Raw genomic sequence first — 16,097 nt, 5'->3', positions numbered from 1 at the left:
ACGCCCTGCTCTGCTGGCTGGGCCAGGAGGACCCCGGCGTGGCCGTCCACGGTGACGGTGACGGGGTGAGAAGAGCGTCTGCCTAGCCATCTGCAAAAGCGATTAGCGTGGCGTTGGTGTGTTTTCAGAGAGACTCCCAGTAATTTCTCCTTCGGCAAATGTTTCTTCAGGTGTTCGAGGACCAATAAGGGAAGACGTCGGCGCTGGGCAGGAGTCCCCCCACATGTTTGCCCTTCGAACGGTCACGCTTCTCCACCTCGGAGTGCTCCCCAAAAGGGAACGGATCCCGGAATCCCTGGATTTTCCTGGCAAGCAACTCCCTGCTTTCCTCTGGCCACAGCTCACTGCCACAGCCTCACTGCCACAGCCTCAGGGCTGCCCAGCACGCCTCAGGCTCTGTGACATGCACCTGGAGGGGTGGGAGGCCATGCTTGCACTTGGGGAAGAATTTCTAGGTCTCTCCCACTGGGGTTCAGGCTGTCCTTCCTCTCTTCACCTGTTTCCCAGCCGCAGGTTTTATGCTGAAGGCGTCCCCTGCAGAGGACAGACACTGAGAGCTGGCGTCTCCCAGATCAAAGGGGAAACAATAGATTTTAAAGCAACAACTTTGTTATCCTGCACCCAGAATAATACACTGGTAGAAATATAAGCCCCCAAATCACACTCCACTCTGAACGGTCACCAGAGAGCAACACTGCTCGCAGAATTATGCCGAAGGAAACTCTCTTCACAAACCACTCCCAAGAGCATGTCTTCCTTTTGCACAATGCTCACGCCTGGGCTCCCCACCAGGGACGGGGATACACACTCTGTGTCCCTACAGGCTGGGGACTATGATCACCGGCCGGTGTTCCCTATCTGAAAAGGAGACTGTTTTTTATACATTTTTTTTTAAGAATTTATTTTTATTGACTTCAGAGAGGAAGGGAGAGGGAGAGAGAGATCGAAACATCAATAATGAAAAAGAATCATTCATCAGCTGCCTCCTGCACGCCCCACACTGGGGATCGAGCCCACAACCTGGGCTTGTGCCCTGACTGGGAATCGACCGTGACCTCCTGGTTCGTAGGTCGACGCTCAACCACTGAGCCATGCCGCCCGGGTGAGACTGATAATAAAGGCTCGCTGCGATGGGCAATGAAGAAGCAGGCTGGCACTGCAGGCCAAGGGAGAGCATCCCTCAGGGGCTGTGCCCTGGGTGAGGCCCACTGTGGTCGCGGGGCACAAACTGGCCCCTCCACTTCTCCCTCTTCTTCTGTCTTCCTTCCCATTTTCCTGGAAGATTCGCTTTCCCTGTCTACTTGTCCCAAGTCCCCCGCGTCGGTCTGTCTCTAAGCCTGCTTCTGCAGCCCTCCCGCATGCACACATACACACATACACGCACACGCGCGCCCTGCCGCCCCCCTTCCCTCTCTTGGCGCTGGCCCTTTCATCCTCTCCCTCGGGGATTTGAGATGTCGCTGCAGGAAGTGCTTGTCGGCCTAGGCAGCAGCAGCGGGGCCCTGTGGCTTTGACAAACCTCATTTAATTGGGAGGAAGCCAGGAGAATTTGAAAGAACTGAAACATTCACGATGCTCCTTTTATCAGGCATAATTTAAACTCTGCATGGAAAAACCCCTATATGTATAAAGAAAAGTCAACTTCCCTCCTGCTGCGAGCACTCTCCGTCTCCCCGCCAGCGCAGGCCGCCTCCTGCAAGATTCCACCTTTTCATTTCTCTGAAAGTGTCAAAGCAGATTTGGGTCCTGTGGCTGGGCGAACAGCGAAGGAATACAGATCGGCCTCTCCGTTACACCCGCATGCGTGCGCGCCCACCCCCACCTCCCCCCGCGGAGCCCCTCTGTCGGTGGCTCTGCCTCAGATGGCCCGGAAAATCAAAACCCACGTTCCTCACAACACGTCAGTGTGGACGGTGCTGTTTCTTCCTAATTACCCTTCATCAGGCAAAAGCTGACGCCCAGAGAACTTGGAAGATCCCAGCAGTTCTCGGTGTGTAGAATAACAGATCCTGGAGGAGGACCAATGGGAGACGTTTCTTTAAGTGGAGAGAGGGGAGTATATGTGTGTGTGTGTGTGTGTGTGTGTGTGTGTGTGTGTGTGTACACCCAAGCGTGTATACTTGCCTGACATGGTAGCTAGAAGTCATAAGCCCCAGAGGAGAAAGCTAAGAAGGAGAGATAGAGGTGCTCAGAGAGGAGAGAGGGGAGGGATGGGGATGCAGTGGGGGGGGGTGAGGGACCAGGAGGGTACCAGTAAGAATTCCAGGTCCCTGGGAATGCGTTTTACTTAGCCACGGGCCAAACCATGTCCCTTCCCTCCTTTCGAATTCCACTCCAGGTCCACCTCCAGTCGCATCCATCTCACTTGAGTTATTCTAGTTCCTCCGAAGACTTGCCTTGAGCGCACACACATTCCCTGAACATCTGCGGCTGATTACGCACAGGCTGGAGCTGTTTAGATGTGATTTGTGCTAATATGTGTACGAGGGTGCCCCGCCTCCTCTTCCTCACCCTCTCTTCCTCCCACGCCGCGGGATCCTGGAGGTCAAGGACAAGCTCTTTCCCCCCTCAGTTTTTATAGCACTTACTATGTTCTTAACACTTAATGGCAACTTAATAACTGCTGGCGGCTGACTCTTCTCACAGGGTCAAGTCAGGCACATTAACCCCAGTCCATGATGGTGGTTATTTTTGGAGATCCTCAGTGACTCACTTAAATAATAAAATACCTTGAGAAATCCCAAACGAAGAGCTCTGGGCTGTGGCAGGATAACGTCTAGGATGCAGTGGGGCTGCGTCTGCAACCCTGGAGACTCTGGCCAGACCAGATGTCTAAGGACCTTGGTCAGAAGCTCCTCACCCCATCCCGGTACCTTCTTCCCCGTCTGAGCCCCTAGACCAGTGATGGCGAACCTATGACATGCGGGTCAGAGGTGACACGCGAACTCATTTTTTTGGTTGATTTTTCTTTGTTAAATGGCATTTAAATATATAAAATAAATATCAAAAATATAAGTCTTTGTTTTACTATGGTTGCCAAGATCAAAACATTTCTATATGTGACACGGCACCAGAGTTAAGTTAGGGTTTTTCAAAATGCTGACACGCCGAGCTCAAAAGGTTCGCCTTCACTGCCCTAGACCCTTCTTCTTAGCTTTCTTCTCTCCAGCTTAGGACTCCTAAAAACTGCTTACAGTTGAATGGTGGGTGTTTTCAAAGAAACCCCACCTAAGGCTAACCGCCCCCCCACCCCCCAAACAGCCAGGCATGACCGCACTGCCCACATCCTCCGCGCAGCCCTTCCTGGCCGCAGTCGGAGAAACACGAGGAGAGCTCCGGCCACATGATCCCTCAGCAGATTGCAGATTTGGAGGATGACTTCAGGCCCCGGCAGCTAAGCTGATTTCAGGGTAACTTGTGTTTCCCATGGGCCTCCGGCCTGGCGGACGCTCCCCTCCCCTGGCGCCCGCCTCGGTACTTCCCTTGGCAGCATCAGATCACCCATCAAGACCCGCTCAGCCTCCTCTCTGACATATCCATGTCACCTCTCATCTTACTCTCTGTGGAGAGAGACGGGGTTGTTAGCAGCTTTGGTTCTGCTGCTCCTGGCAGATGCCCTCGAAAGCAAGCAGCTCCAGGGCAACTTTCCTCTCACCCAGTTTCGCAGAGTAAGTGTGTGTGTGGGGAAATGTTTGGATCATCACAGGGAGGTCTGTGTCACCTCACCCCTCCCGTGCCTTTGACTTTGAGAGAATTTCATGCAACACTCAAGCGAGTTGGGTCCCATCTTGCTTCTCCCGGGCTAATTGATCTCCAAGCTCACTTCTGGCTGTAAAGTCTATCATTCTCCAGGGCTCAGAGGAAATACTTTGCACCGAGATGGACACGTGTGTACACACACACACACACACACACACACACACACTCACCGTCGGGAAGCTGGTGCAGCTGAGATGGCAGGGAGCTGAAATAATCATGGACCAAGGCCTCCTGGGCGGAGACGCGGTCTCTAGGGAAGCCTTTCAGCATTTGCGAGGCCAGGTCTTCGGCTTCCGGAATCCTGCCCAACCTGAAAACGTGGGGGAGAAAAAGTGAGTTTCTCCAGAGAGCTCCCTTCCAAAAAAATAAACGGGGAAAGAAGAACAGTAAAGAAAAGGGTGTGTCAAACAGCATTTTCCTGGGATTAGTAACGTTGATGGCAAGTGGGAAAATCCCCCCCCCCCCCCGCCCCACGGAAGCTCTTACCTGTCCTGTTACTAAGAGGAAGGGAAAACCTGTGTTCTATCGTTCACCCACCTCCCCCGCCAGCCTCCAGTGTCTCTGGCACCATCTGTATTATAAAAACCCAGTGGCCCTAACGCCGTGACGACCAAACGACCGGTCACCAGGAGGCGTGGTGGGGTCTGCAGGGGGGTCTGGGGTCCCGCGGCGGCGGGCGGGCGGGCAGGGCTGCGAGCGTGGCCACGCGATTTCACGCAGTGGACCTCTAGTGTATACATAAAGGATCCAGAATTATAATTATAGAAGCAGAAATATGTAATTAAGGACTCTTCTTTAAGGGACACGGCAGAAAAGCCCGACTGGAAATATGCTCCCAGGGCAGCAAGCACAGACTCCTGCCGGGGGAGGAGGGAGAGAAGCAGTGAAAGCTCGGGTGGGAATACACCCTGAGGTACAGTGCGTCAGAAGCTCAGCTCCCAGGGTCCTGAGGCAAGATGCTCTCTTGGCTCTCCCTGAGACGGAGCCTGGAAAGAGACATAGTTAAGTACCCAAATTACAGTAAGGACAGAGCCTCATGTTGGCCTGATGCTGAATTACAAAGCTGGAGATGACCAAGTCCATTAGTTGAGCTGCTACCATGCGTTGTAGGTGCGTGGGTCTGAGAGATACAGGCAAGAAGACTCTGCCCTCTGGCAGCTTGGTCCAGCAGAGGAGCCAGACACTAGATAAATTACCAGACAAACGTACGAGTACAACTGTGAAGGACAAGGCCCAGGTACCTGGCTGAGAGTGGGAGGAGCTGGTCAGGGAAGGCTTCCCTGAGGAAGTGGCATTTGAGCTGAGAGCCGAGGAACTGGGGTAGGCGATGTCGGCAGAGATGTGTGGTGCTCATACAGATGCTGGGGTGGAGGGGAGAGGAGTGAGTTTAAGGGGAGAAAGGCCCGTGGGGTGGCCTGGACAAAGAGTGGGGACAGATCTGAAGATAGGGAGGGTGGCAGGGGCAAATCCTCCAGGCCTTGTGTGTCTTTATGCTTCTCGTTTACTAACAACGTTTGAAAGTCTGCTAATTGAGTGCCAGTCATTTAAGTACACCCATCTCCAGAGCCCGCAGAAGGGTTTACAAGTGGAAAGGCACAGGAGCAGGTCCCAGGCGGCAATTAACCACAGGGCTGATGTCTGACATTCAGAATTAAATTGCATGGCCATGCAAAGCGCCAACTAAGCAAAAATAGAGGGGCTTAGTTAATGTCAACTATCCTACCAGCCTGAAGCACAGAGAGCTGACACCCGTCCAGGATGCAGGGATGCTGGGACTCCTGGCCCAGAATCCTAATTTGCCTAATTTTTGCATACGATTTACATGATAAACTTTCAGGTGTCTCATTCCCACGACATGAAACTGTTTCTACAAACAGGTAACTTTACCCTCACACTCAAGAGTCATTGCTTTATAGACTTAAAGAAAACATTTGCAAATCCTCAGTCCTTGCAAATTTCCAAGCCATTTAGAAGACAAGGGAACCTGGGCAGAGGCCTGCCCGGTAGCTGGTAGCCGGAAGAAGGCCTAGAGGGTACGGGTGCCCTGTCCAGGCTTGGGTTTTCAGGACTGATGAAATGGGGTTGGCGTGGGAAAGCTGGTACGAATCACTAGGGCCTGGTATCACTCCAGATGGAGATTCAGGGAAAACCGTGTGAGAAAACTGTTCTAGGTTCACCCTTGCTATAGGGTGGGAGGCTGTGGGCCAAACTTGGGGCCTGAACCCACTCTGTGAATTCCCAGGGGGTGGGTGGGTAGGTGGCTACAGTGAGGAGGGAGCAATGCGTCTATTGGCGCCCACCTCCGCACTCCCACCCGGGTCAGCGCTCTGTTCCCTCCGCACATTCCCACTTGTGAGCTCCTCACAGTTGAATTGTGAGGCTGCAGGACTGCTGTGGGCTAGTGTCAGCATGGCGGGCATACCGCTTTACTTAGGCTGTTTACGCCGATGGCTGGGGAAGCCAGGAAAAGCTGATGGAGCTCAGAGGATAGTAGGGACACATGGGAAGAACAGGCCACTCTTACCCAAAAAATGCAAAGAAAGGAGAGTAGGTCCTGATTGATGACAGGAGGGCTTCTGTTTTAGGACTTTCCTCTTCAACGAACTAACCCTCCCCGCACCCTTCCCACAAGGTTGTACCAAGGCTTCTACTGGTGTCAGGATGGGTCTCAGTCCCTCGGCCTCCACACTATGACGGCCACCACCCACTCCCTCTGCTCCTTGGCTGGCAGAGGCAGCGGCCAGGGCAAAGGGTACCAATGAAGGCTTCTCCTCCTGCGAGCCAGTCTCATGCTGGTCTTCCCGGTGTAAGCCACGGGGGCGGTGCTAAAATACATCTATCTAGATGAGGGGTGGGGGGGGTGGGGGGGCCTGTACGCTAGCCAGAGAACATTGGCACTTTTTGAAAGAAATGATAAACAGCAGTTCCCTGGAGCTTGTCTTCAAAACAACAGGGACTTTTCAGGGGGTACAGTGCATTTGAAAATAAGTGTGGGGTGTGCGGACATCCTTATGGGTGGGGGGAGCCGGTGGCGGGGGGGTGGGGGGGGCGGAGAGGTGCCTCCCAATAAGAGCTCCTTTGCTAATTCATGGCTCTACATCCCGACCTACGCTCCTCTCTGCACTCTGGTAGGCACTCCACATGGAGGCTTTCTGAGGCGCGTGAACGCTGTGTCTGGGGAAATGAAACGGAATTTGGTTGGGTTCAACGCGACCGCATTTTCAGGGAAGAACAACACGGAATGTTCCGTTGGGATCTCTCCCCCTCCTCCCCACCTGCGAGAGTGTGTTTTCCTGTGACATTTGAGCCTGTTCCCCTGTCTCTGATGTTTCCCTCTCTGCCCTTTTTGCCTCTTCACTGAAGCAAAAAGAACAGAGCCTCGGCTAATTACTCTCCGATCAAATAATACTGGTTATTGTAATTGGTCATTGTCCGAAAACACTGAGTTCTTCTTAGCCCGGAGGTTGCCTGGCACGGCTTAGTTAGCTAACTATTCCGGGAATGTCGCTATTATCTGTTTTACTTTGCAAAAGAAACTAGGGATTTGTTGAAAGCTGGTAATAAAAGTCGGCCCTGGTCTGCGCCGAGACTGGGTGGAGAGGGCCTGGGAAAGCATGACCCCCATGAATCAAGCCGCTCCCCCCTCCAATCGCCACTCAATGATGTTATTTGGTTTCTCTGTGCCGGGGAATAATAAACCCACTAGGTTTTCTTGCAGGCCAACACTCCCTGTTCTTAGGGCCTCGGGCATGGTGGAGGGGCCCAGAACAATTTTAATGACCAAACGCAGTGAAAGTAAAATGGTTCATAGAGAAAAACCCACAGGCCCCCAGGTGGCTGGCTCTCCCAGAGGCCTCTTCCTGGGGCGTGGGCCCTGAAACGAGGTGCTCGGTGGACTGAGGTTGGGAAAACGCCCCTTCAAGCCCTGCTTCCCAAGATGGTGCTCACCTGTTCCAGACGTTCTGAAGGCTCTGAGGTTTAAGCAGTGGGAACCAGTCTGAAAGACACACACAGACACGTTACAAAGCAAAACGGCCCTAAACTCCTGTTTCCAAAAATATTAAAATCCGAAATGTTCTCCTTGGCCTGGAGGAAGGAGGAATCCGGGTTCAGGTAGGCAAAGTAAAGGGTGTGGAAGGCCTCTTCTCACTGTGAATATTTTATGATTCTGTGTCAGGTCACTATTATGGGGTGAATTGTGTCCCCTCTCCCCCCAAATGCATATGTTGAAGTCCTAACCTCAGGCACCTCAGGATTTTACCTTATATGGAAATAGGGTCATTACAGATATAATTAATTAAGATGAAATCATTAGGGTGGGCTTTAATCCAATATGATTGGAGCCTGGCCGGTGTGGATCAGGGGTTGAGCATCGACCCAGGAACCAAGAAGTCACCAGTTCCATTCCAACCAGGGCACCTGCCCGATTTGCAGGCTCCATCCCCAGTAGTGGGGAGGGTGGGGGTGGGGGGTGGGGGCAGGGTGCAGGAGGCAGCCTATCAATGATGTTCCTCTCTCATCGTTATTTCTATCCCTCTCCCTTCCTCTCGCTCCAAAAATCAATAAAAACATTTTTTAAAATAAGGGGACGCCGAGACAGACATGTACTCAGGAAGACAACCTGAAGAGACACACGGAGAAGCCAGCCATCCGCAGGAGAGGCCTGGAGCAGACCCGCCCCCAGCGCCCTCGGAAGGAACCCATCCTGCCCACACCTCACTTTCAGATCTGCCTCCAGAGCTGTGAGATAACACATTTCTGTGGTGTGTGCCATCCTGCTCTCGGTATTTTGTGATGGTAGCCCTAGCAAACTTATTATGGTTTGTAAAGCCAACAAGCATTGATTTAGCCTTGACTGTGTGCAGAGCATGTGCCACGTGCTGGGCAGCACAAAGGAAATAGGCCCACCCTCTCCGAGCTTATAATTCCTCGGAGAGAACAAAGTTTGCGCCCATGGAAAGTCATGTGACCGATGATGATGGGGCAAAGTCTGAAAAGAGGTCAAAAGTAACGGGCTACTTTATATATTACTTGCGGGAAAATGGAAGTGGAACCTGGCTTGAACGATCCAAAATGGATGACCATAAAATATGTAATTTTCTTTGGAGCATTCTTTATAACATTGACGTGTGTGTACATGTGTTTCTATTATTCTTGGTATTGACACTATTTAGCCCAAAATAAAACCACCATAAAAGGGAAATTCCTTCAGGAAATACTAATTGAATGCTTCCTTTATGTAAGGGCCATAAAAGGAGCTGCAGGGGAGATGTGCTGACGCTCCTATCAAATCTCTGTTTCCCACTCCAGTGAGAAAAGAGGATTTCAACTCCCATTTACAATGACGTCTTCGCCTTGTACTTTTCTTGGGCCTGAAATGTAATTGTTTTGGTTTTTAAAAGATCTCTTCTTCCAGCTCCTGCAGGAATGGAAAACACCAAGACTGTTTACCCAACAAAGAATTGAACCGATTTTGCTAATGCTGACAAATTCGTGTTTGCATGTGCACAGCGAATGACCTGGGAGGCTGGGCACCAGTGGTGGTGGTGACACACGGGCTTCCCTCCATGTTTACTTTCTTAAATTTATTATTTTAATCAAAATCACATATTCTTTTGAAACTTCAAAAGTAATTTCTTTTTTTAAAAAATATGTTTTTATTGATTTCAGGAAGGGAGAGGGAGGGAGAGAGAGAAACATCAATGATGAGAGAGAATCCTTGATCGGCTGTCTCCTGCACACCCCCTATTGGGGATTGAGCCCACAACCCGGGCATGTGCCCTGACTGGGAATCAAACTGTGACCTCTTGGTTCATAGGTTGAAGCTCAACTACTGAGCCACGCCAGTCGGCTTCAAAAGTAACTTCAATTAAAAATGAAATGTGAAGCCCTGGCCGGTTTGGCTCAGTGGACAGAGCATTGGCCTGCAGACGGAAGGGTCTCAGGTTTGATTCCGGTCAAGGGCACATGTCCAGGTTGCAGGCTTCATTCCCTGGGGATCAAGCAGGAGGCAGCCAATCAATGATTCTCTCTCATCATTGATGTTTCTATCTCTGCCTCTCCTTTCCTCTCTCTGAAATCAAATAGAAATGTATAGTGTTAAACATTGTAGAGGGAAAAGAGTGGTTAAAGAACGCAACTGAAGTCAAGTTTTCAAGGTCGGATGCAATCAAATGTGACCACTCTGCTGGCGTTTTATACAGCCCCAGGTAGGCGCTAAGGGAAGCCCTTCCACATACAGGTTATTTACTCTCCGGTCAGATGATCGTGCCTAAATTCAAATAACCAGTGAAGATAAGAATATCTGGCATTTGTTTCGAATGTTTATTTCCAAATCACTTTCTGCCGGCTATTTGCAGTTCTTCCCTGACCAAACAAAATTAAAATATTTCCTTGTTCCTAATGAAATCCATTTCAATCCTCTCCCACGGTCTGTTTTTTCCATACACAGAGCCCTACGAGCCATGTTTGTTGACCCTTTGTATTTTAATGCTACTTCTAACGTTAGTGTTGTTCTTGTGGAACATGGGTTTGGAATAAACTGAATTTGGAATAAACTGAATTAGGGTTTGAACACTGAACCTAGGGTATGGAACTGCTGCTTCAGTTTCACTGAGACCTTACGTGAGATACTTTAACCCTGGCCAGCCTGCTTCCTTGACTCAAATTAGAGGCCATAGTCTCTCCAGAAGGATGAAGTGATTCCCAGAATTCATTGGTTCATTGAGATAATGAATGTACAATGTCTGCCCCCAGAGCATTAAACAAAATGAATCCTGTTTGCTGCTCTTCTTCTTCCTCTTCCTTTGGAAGGTGACGGCGAGTAAACTGTGTGTGGCTAGGACCCTGGACCTGGGTTTGGAAGCCACCCTGTGCCCCTTACCAGCGGCGTAACCTGCGGTGCTGCTTACCCTCACTGGGCCTCAGTTTAACCATCTGCAGAAGTGGAATGATTATAGTTCCTACTGCCCAGGGCTGCTGTGCGAATTCAGGTAGTGAATGTAATAGAAGAGGTTCCTTATGCTTTGCCTCTGCTCTTTCTCTTGTCTGATGCACCATGCTTTTCTCTCTCCTCTCAGGTACTTCCACCATATTGTTCTCCTTGGAAACCCTCTGTAACTTGCTATTGCACTCTACTCAAATTCTACTGTGCTCCAAGCTTACGTTCTTATAAGCCTGGCTTGATGTCTCTTGAGTCCTCAGTGTGGGTTAGAGGCATGTTTCTTAGCTATGTGGTGTAGTAACATGAACACAACCCGGGCTCAAATCACCTTTCTGCCATTTATAAACTCGGTAATTTGGGGTAAATTTCTTAATCTCTGTGGTTAAGTAACTCCAAAGTTTTCAAATCTGTAAAATGGGAATAATTTCCCCCGTAGTATGGGAGGATTAGATAAGATTTCACACGGGGTGTGTAGTAGGGGCTCAGTAAATGTTAGTCTTATGCATTTTCCTTCTTGTTTTTCCTTCTCATGTTGGAAAGCTAGCATGGGCTAACAGCATGGTTCTCAAGCCAAGCTGCACATTAGCATCCACCATTTGGGAGAGTTTGGAAGCCCTGGCTCCACACCCCAGAGAGCCTGATTCACCAAGCCTGGGGCGGGCCCAGCATTGGTCCATTGTTGTGTTGTTATTATTGTCTTTAAAGGTCTCCAGATGTTTCCAGTGTGGCAAACGTGAGACAGAGGAGGCTGGCCTAGCAAGGAGGCCAGGGTTGACCACTCACCAGTGACTCCCACACACTTCTCTGAGCTTCTTGGGAGGATTCAATTAAAGAATGTATATACAAATTGCGGAACATAGTGTCTGACACATAAAATATGTTTTTCAAGGATGGGAAAGAGGAAGCCTGATAAGGGAAAAATCAGTTCTCATAAATTCTCCCAGGAAAGGATGACCTGTAAGAGTTGCACAGGGAGGCAATGTAATAACATTGAACTTGAGGTTCCCTGTCTTGCATAGATGGTACCTGATTCTCTTCCCACATCTATTTTGTAGCTGCATGAGCTGAGATAGAGGGACTGATGTGTCCAGAGTCAGCCAGGTTGCTGTTATGAAGCCCAGCCAAAGTCCAATGCTGGTGCGTAGCCTTCCTTCTCATTCCTATGCAGTAACCTGATGTTGAATGACCTTGCTTCTCTCTTATTGATTTTTCCTCCCAGTAGTTAAGCTGCAAGGGATCAATGAGAGAATGATCCACAAACAGATAGGCATTGTACACACCACCATTTCAAGAATAGTCTTCTTACTCTGGCTTCAGTTGTCTCTAAAAATCATAGGTCTGTAGGCTGCGCATTTCCCTTCTCCTACCAAAGATGATAGTAAATCATTAGAGCAGATTTTTCTCCATTTCCCCTTTCTGCAGTTCTCTTTATAAGAGTTCTCATTGGGGTTCAATGGCCATTCGAGGTAGGAAAAGCAAAGTAAGCTGCCAAAGGAAACTTAAAAAGCTGAACTTTAAGTTTCCCAACTACATAGAGTCAAATTAAAATGATGGCGGAACTGTCGCTCTCATAATCAGATAATGCATTTTTTCATAAACATTTAAGAAAGCTCATTTCAAGAACAGGGACCTTAGTCAACAGAGATTTGTTGGTTGATTGATAAAACATCACCAGGATCATTTTGAGTCTTACCTCCAGGTAAAACATTTTCTAGTTACTATAGTCTTGCCACAATCACCCTAAGGTTATCTTATAGCTGTCCACTGAACTACACCTCTGGAGTTTCCCAAATACAATGCATTCTTGAGATACCATATATTTAAGTAGTTGATAATGTTGTTAGCCTTATTCGCTATCTCTCAAGCAGTAACTTTAAAACTGCACCACAGAAATCTGCAGCTCTTCTTCTGTCTCTGTAGCTCTGCTCCACCCCAAATGCATACACTCACCCCTCCCAACTGCTTGCTTCCCTCTTCCTCAGTGAGCTGGCTTGGAAGCTCCCCTGGTCTTTGGCTCAAGGACTCTAAATTAGGCTCTTCTGCCACTTTGCATCCGCAGTCTTTAAATTCCTATTGGGGTATCAGGACGCCAAAGCCAGTGCTCTCATGGAGGGTGCTCCTTGGCATTTGAGCCTGGCACTCCAATTCATGCTTCTGGTGTACCACTTTTCTAACTGCATCACATCTTTCTGTAGATTCCAAGAAAATACCCCATCCTCTGAAGCCTGCCCCTAAGGTAATGGTCTCGGTAGAGGACAGGGAGGCTAGGCTTTGCTCCTTGTGGGTGGATGGAGAGGTGGAGGGGATGGCATTGCTTGGGGTCTCTCATCTTTCCCCAGAGCAGTACCATGTTTAATATCTGTCCACCACCACCACCACCCCCGCCCCCCCACCCCCGCCCCGCAAATGATGTTTGAGCTATAGCTTGACCATGCCATTCGGTGTTTATGGTATTTAATAATGCATCATTTGACAACATTTACCATTCCCCTGTAGTCTCAAAAATGTTTAAGGGTTACCCCAGGGAGGCACTGTGCTCAGAAATGAAACTTTTCATACCCCCAAAGAACTTATGGCCATACAATTTCTGCGGCACATTACCCTTATCATCATCATCATCATCTCCTGGTCTTCCCCAGCCCCTCGGCTATTCCTTCTCAGCTTCCAAAGACCCCTTTCCCCGCTGGCTGATTCTCAGTACTGGTTCCCCAGGGTTCCATCATAGTTTTCTTTCTCTACACACTCTCCCTTGGGCAAATGAATTCACATCTGGGGTTTCACATACCACTTTAAGCAGATGACTTCCAGTTTGTATTTCTAGATTGGACTCTTGTAATCACAGGCTTGTATTCCTACCTGCTTTCTAGATATCTCCATTTGGTGGCTTCACAGATATCTTAAACTCAGAATATCCAAACCTTCTATGCATTACCTTCTTCACAAATCTATGTCTCCCCCCCTTTATTTCCTGTGACAGTGAGTGGAGCTCTCATTCTCTTGCCCACTGCAAACGGGTCTTCCCTTCACAACTCAACTCTAATCAGTTACAACTTCCCCTTCACTCTGCCTCCCAGATGCTCTGCAGGTTTGTCCCCTCCGTTCCTCATCCTTTGCCATGGCTCTAGTTGAGACCTTCTATTTGTCTTCGAGAATCTAGGGCATTGCCACATTGCTTCTGGCCAACTGATTCGACATATAGTCTCCAAGCAAGTTCTTCTCAAATTTAAATCCTGCGAACAATCATCCAATGGCTCTCTTTGTTTACTAGTCAAGCCCAAATCCTTGGGGTGATTACAAAGCACTTCCCCATCTAGTCCCCATTCACCCTTCTAGGTCAATCTATAGCAATGTCCCACCACAAAACCAACGTTCTAGCTTCCCTGAGCAGTTTACCTGCTTGGCACATTACCACATATACCTGCTTTCCTAGTCCTCTGTGTCAATGTCCTTTGTCTGGAATGCCCTTTCCCCTTGTTCACCTGGGAAAAGCCCACTTCGTCGACTTTGAGACCCAGCTCATGCCTTTCTCTCAAACAGCCCCCGAATTCCCCAGACAAGCCAAGGGGCCTTTTTCCTAGTCTTCCTAGAGGTTCCTAGGGGATGTGGCTATATTAATACTTTCCACATTGTGTTGTTTATATTTCCCCTCCAGACTGTGTGCCTTGAAGGCAGGTATCGATGTCCTATTTATTTTTTAATCTCCCAGTCCCAATACCTAGCATTCAACAATATTTGTTGAATGGATGAAAAATTGATGCTTGGATAAAAAATTAAAATGAAATAAATTTACTAAACCTTATTCTTAAAGTTCAAAAAAGTAACTGAAGAAAGCCCACCTGTGCATCCTGCTCTGTGTCTTACAGAGATCAGGGACACAGGCACTGGCCAGGAAGGTGGGGAAGGAGCCTCCTGCTTGAGCTAGTTCCATGATATTCAGAAACTTAAGGCTCCTTTTCTTAAACTAGGAAGGAACAGAGCAGGGTGCAACTTGAAAAAAAATTTTTTTCACTTGCTTTCACTCATTTGCAATTTTTCCTCATCTTAACTAGTTTAAGATCATCTAGTCCCCCTCAATAAAAACTAATAATTGCCACCAAATAAATTAAAGATGAGAAAACTAAAAATAAATGTAGAAACTGGAAGAGACTATTAATGAAGATCAAAGTGGGCTGTGTATCTAAATGAATTTCACTGACTGGTTTGGGGGACGGGTTAATAAAGATGTTAATAGTAACTCCCCAGGGGCTTTGGGCAGTGCTCAGAGTGCAGTGGTAATGAGCCCAATCAGGGTTCACAGCTTGGAGAGCGCCAGTGGTTTCATTAGCTGGAGCAAGGGGTGGGGGTGGGGTGGCTGCTGGAGTCTCAGGGTAGGAACTCCACTCACAACACGATCCAGAAGCGCGTCGCTAATCTCACAGATTCCAAAATCCAGTCGGGGTGGAAGGACATAATCATTTAGAAATGGACTTGGAAAAGTGTTCTGAGCTGGTCCCCAGTCTGGGTCTTTGTTCCGTTACCAAATCATTATAGTTGCCCTTTGATGGCTGGAAGGTAATGTGGCAAACTGTCAGAGCGCTGCCTTGGAGTCCAACAGACCTGGATGTTCTGGGTCACCCGCTCCCTGGCGAGGTGACTCCAGGCAACACACACATCTCCCTAAGCCTCAGCTCTCTCCTCTCTACAGTTGGGATGAGAACACTGTCCCCATCTGATAGGGCTGTTGTCAGTCAGAGTAGAACAGTGTATGTAAAGTGCCTAACTCATAGTTAGTGCTTAACAACAGTGGTTATTATTATCCAGTAATAAGGTGAATGATAAGTTACATATGCTTTCTCGGCAAAGCAGGCAGATCAGGTCCTTATTTATGTTTTTATTTATTTCAGAGAGGAAGGGAGAGAGAGAGAGACAGAAATATCAATGATGAGAGAGAATCACTGATTGGCTGCCTCCTGCATACCCTCTTCTGGGGATCAATCCTGCAACCCGAGCATGTGCTCTGACTGGGAATTGAACTGTGACCTCCTGGTTCATAGGTCGATGCTCAACCACTGAGCCATACCAACTGGGCCAGAACAGGACGTTTAGAGAGTAAAATGGGAACTAAAACCCAGGTTCTCTAACTTCTAGTCATTGATTTCATCCTATATAATAAAAGCGTAATATGCTAAATGTCTGACCGATTGGTCACTATGACATGCACTGACCACCAGGGGGCAGACGCTCCGGTAGGTTAGCTTGCTGGTTGGGTCCAGCCAATCAGGACTGGGCAAGAGGGCTGGACATGCCCTGGAGCCCTCCTGCAGTCCCTCCCCAGCTGGCCGATCCCATCGGCCCCAATCAGGACTGGGCAAGATAGCCCTGATCAGCCCCGATTGCTGGTCAGGCCAAGGGACCC

The 16,097-nt window shown here is 49.0% G+C and overlaps 1 protein-coding gene across 2 annotated transcripts in view; it reads right to left on the bottom strand.

Annotated features, from left to right (window-relative positions):
• CDK15 (cyclin dependent kinase 15) overlaps positions 1–16,097 on the bottom strand; it is a 68,317-nt gene that overhangs the window by 10,934 nt on the left and 41,286 nt on the right. For both annotated transcript variants that reach the window (XM_081096082.1, XM_081096083.1), the window contains exons 11-12: positions 7,708–7,756; positions 3,930–4,069 (exon numbers count right to left, since the gene is read on the bottom strand). In XM_081096082.1, the coding sequence (XP_080952208.1) occupies positions 3,930–4,069; positions 7,708–7,756 (189 nt within the window). The remainder of the gene's footprint in view (positions 1–3,929; positions 4,070–7,707; positions 7,757–16,097) is intronic.

Source organism: Myotis nattereri (assembly GCF_964212035.1).
Source record: "Myotis nattereri genome assembly, chromosome: 7".
In the NCBI taxonomy this organism is placed as follows: domain Eukaryota; kingdom Metazoa; phylum Chordata; class Mammalia; order Chiroptera; family Vespertilionidae; genus Myotis; species Myotis nattereri.
This window is presented reverse-complemented; position numbering and strand designations above follow the sequence as displayed.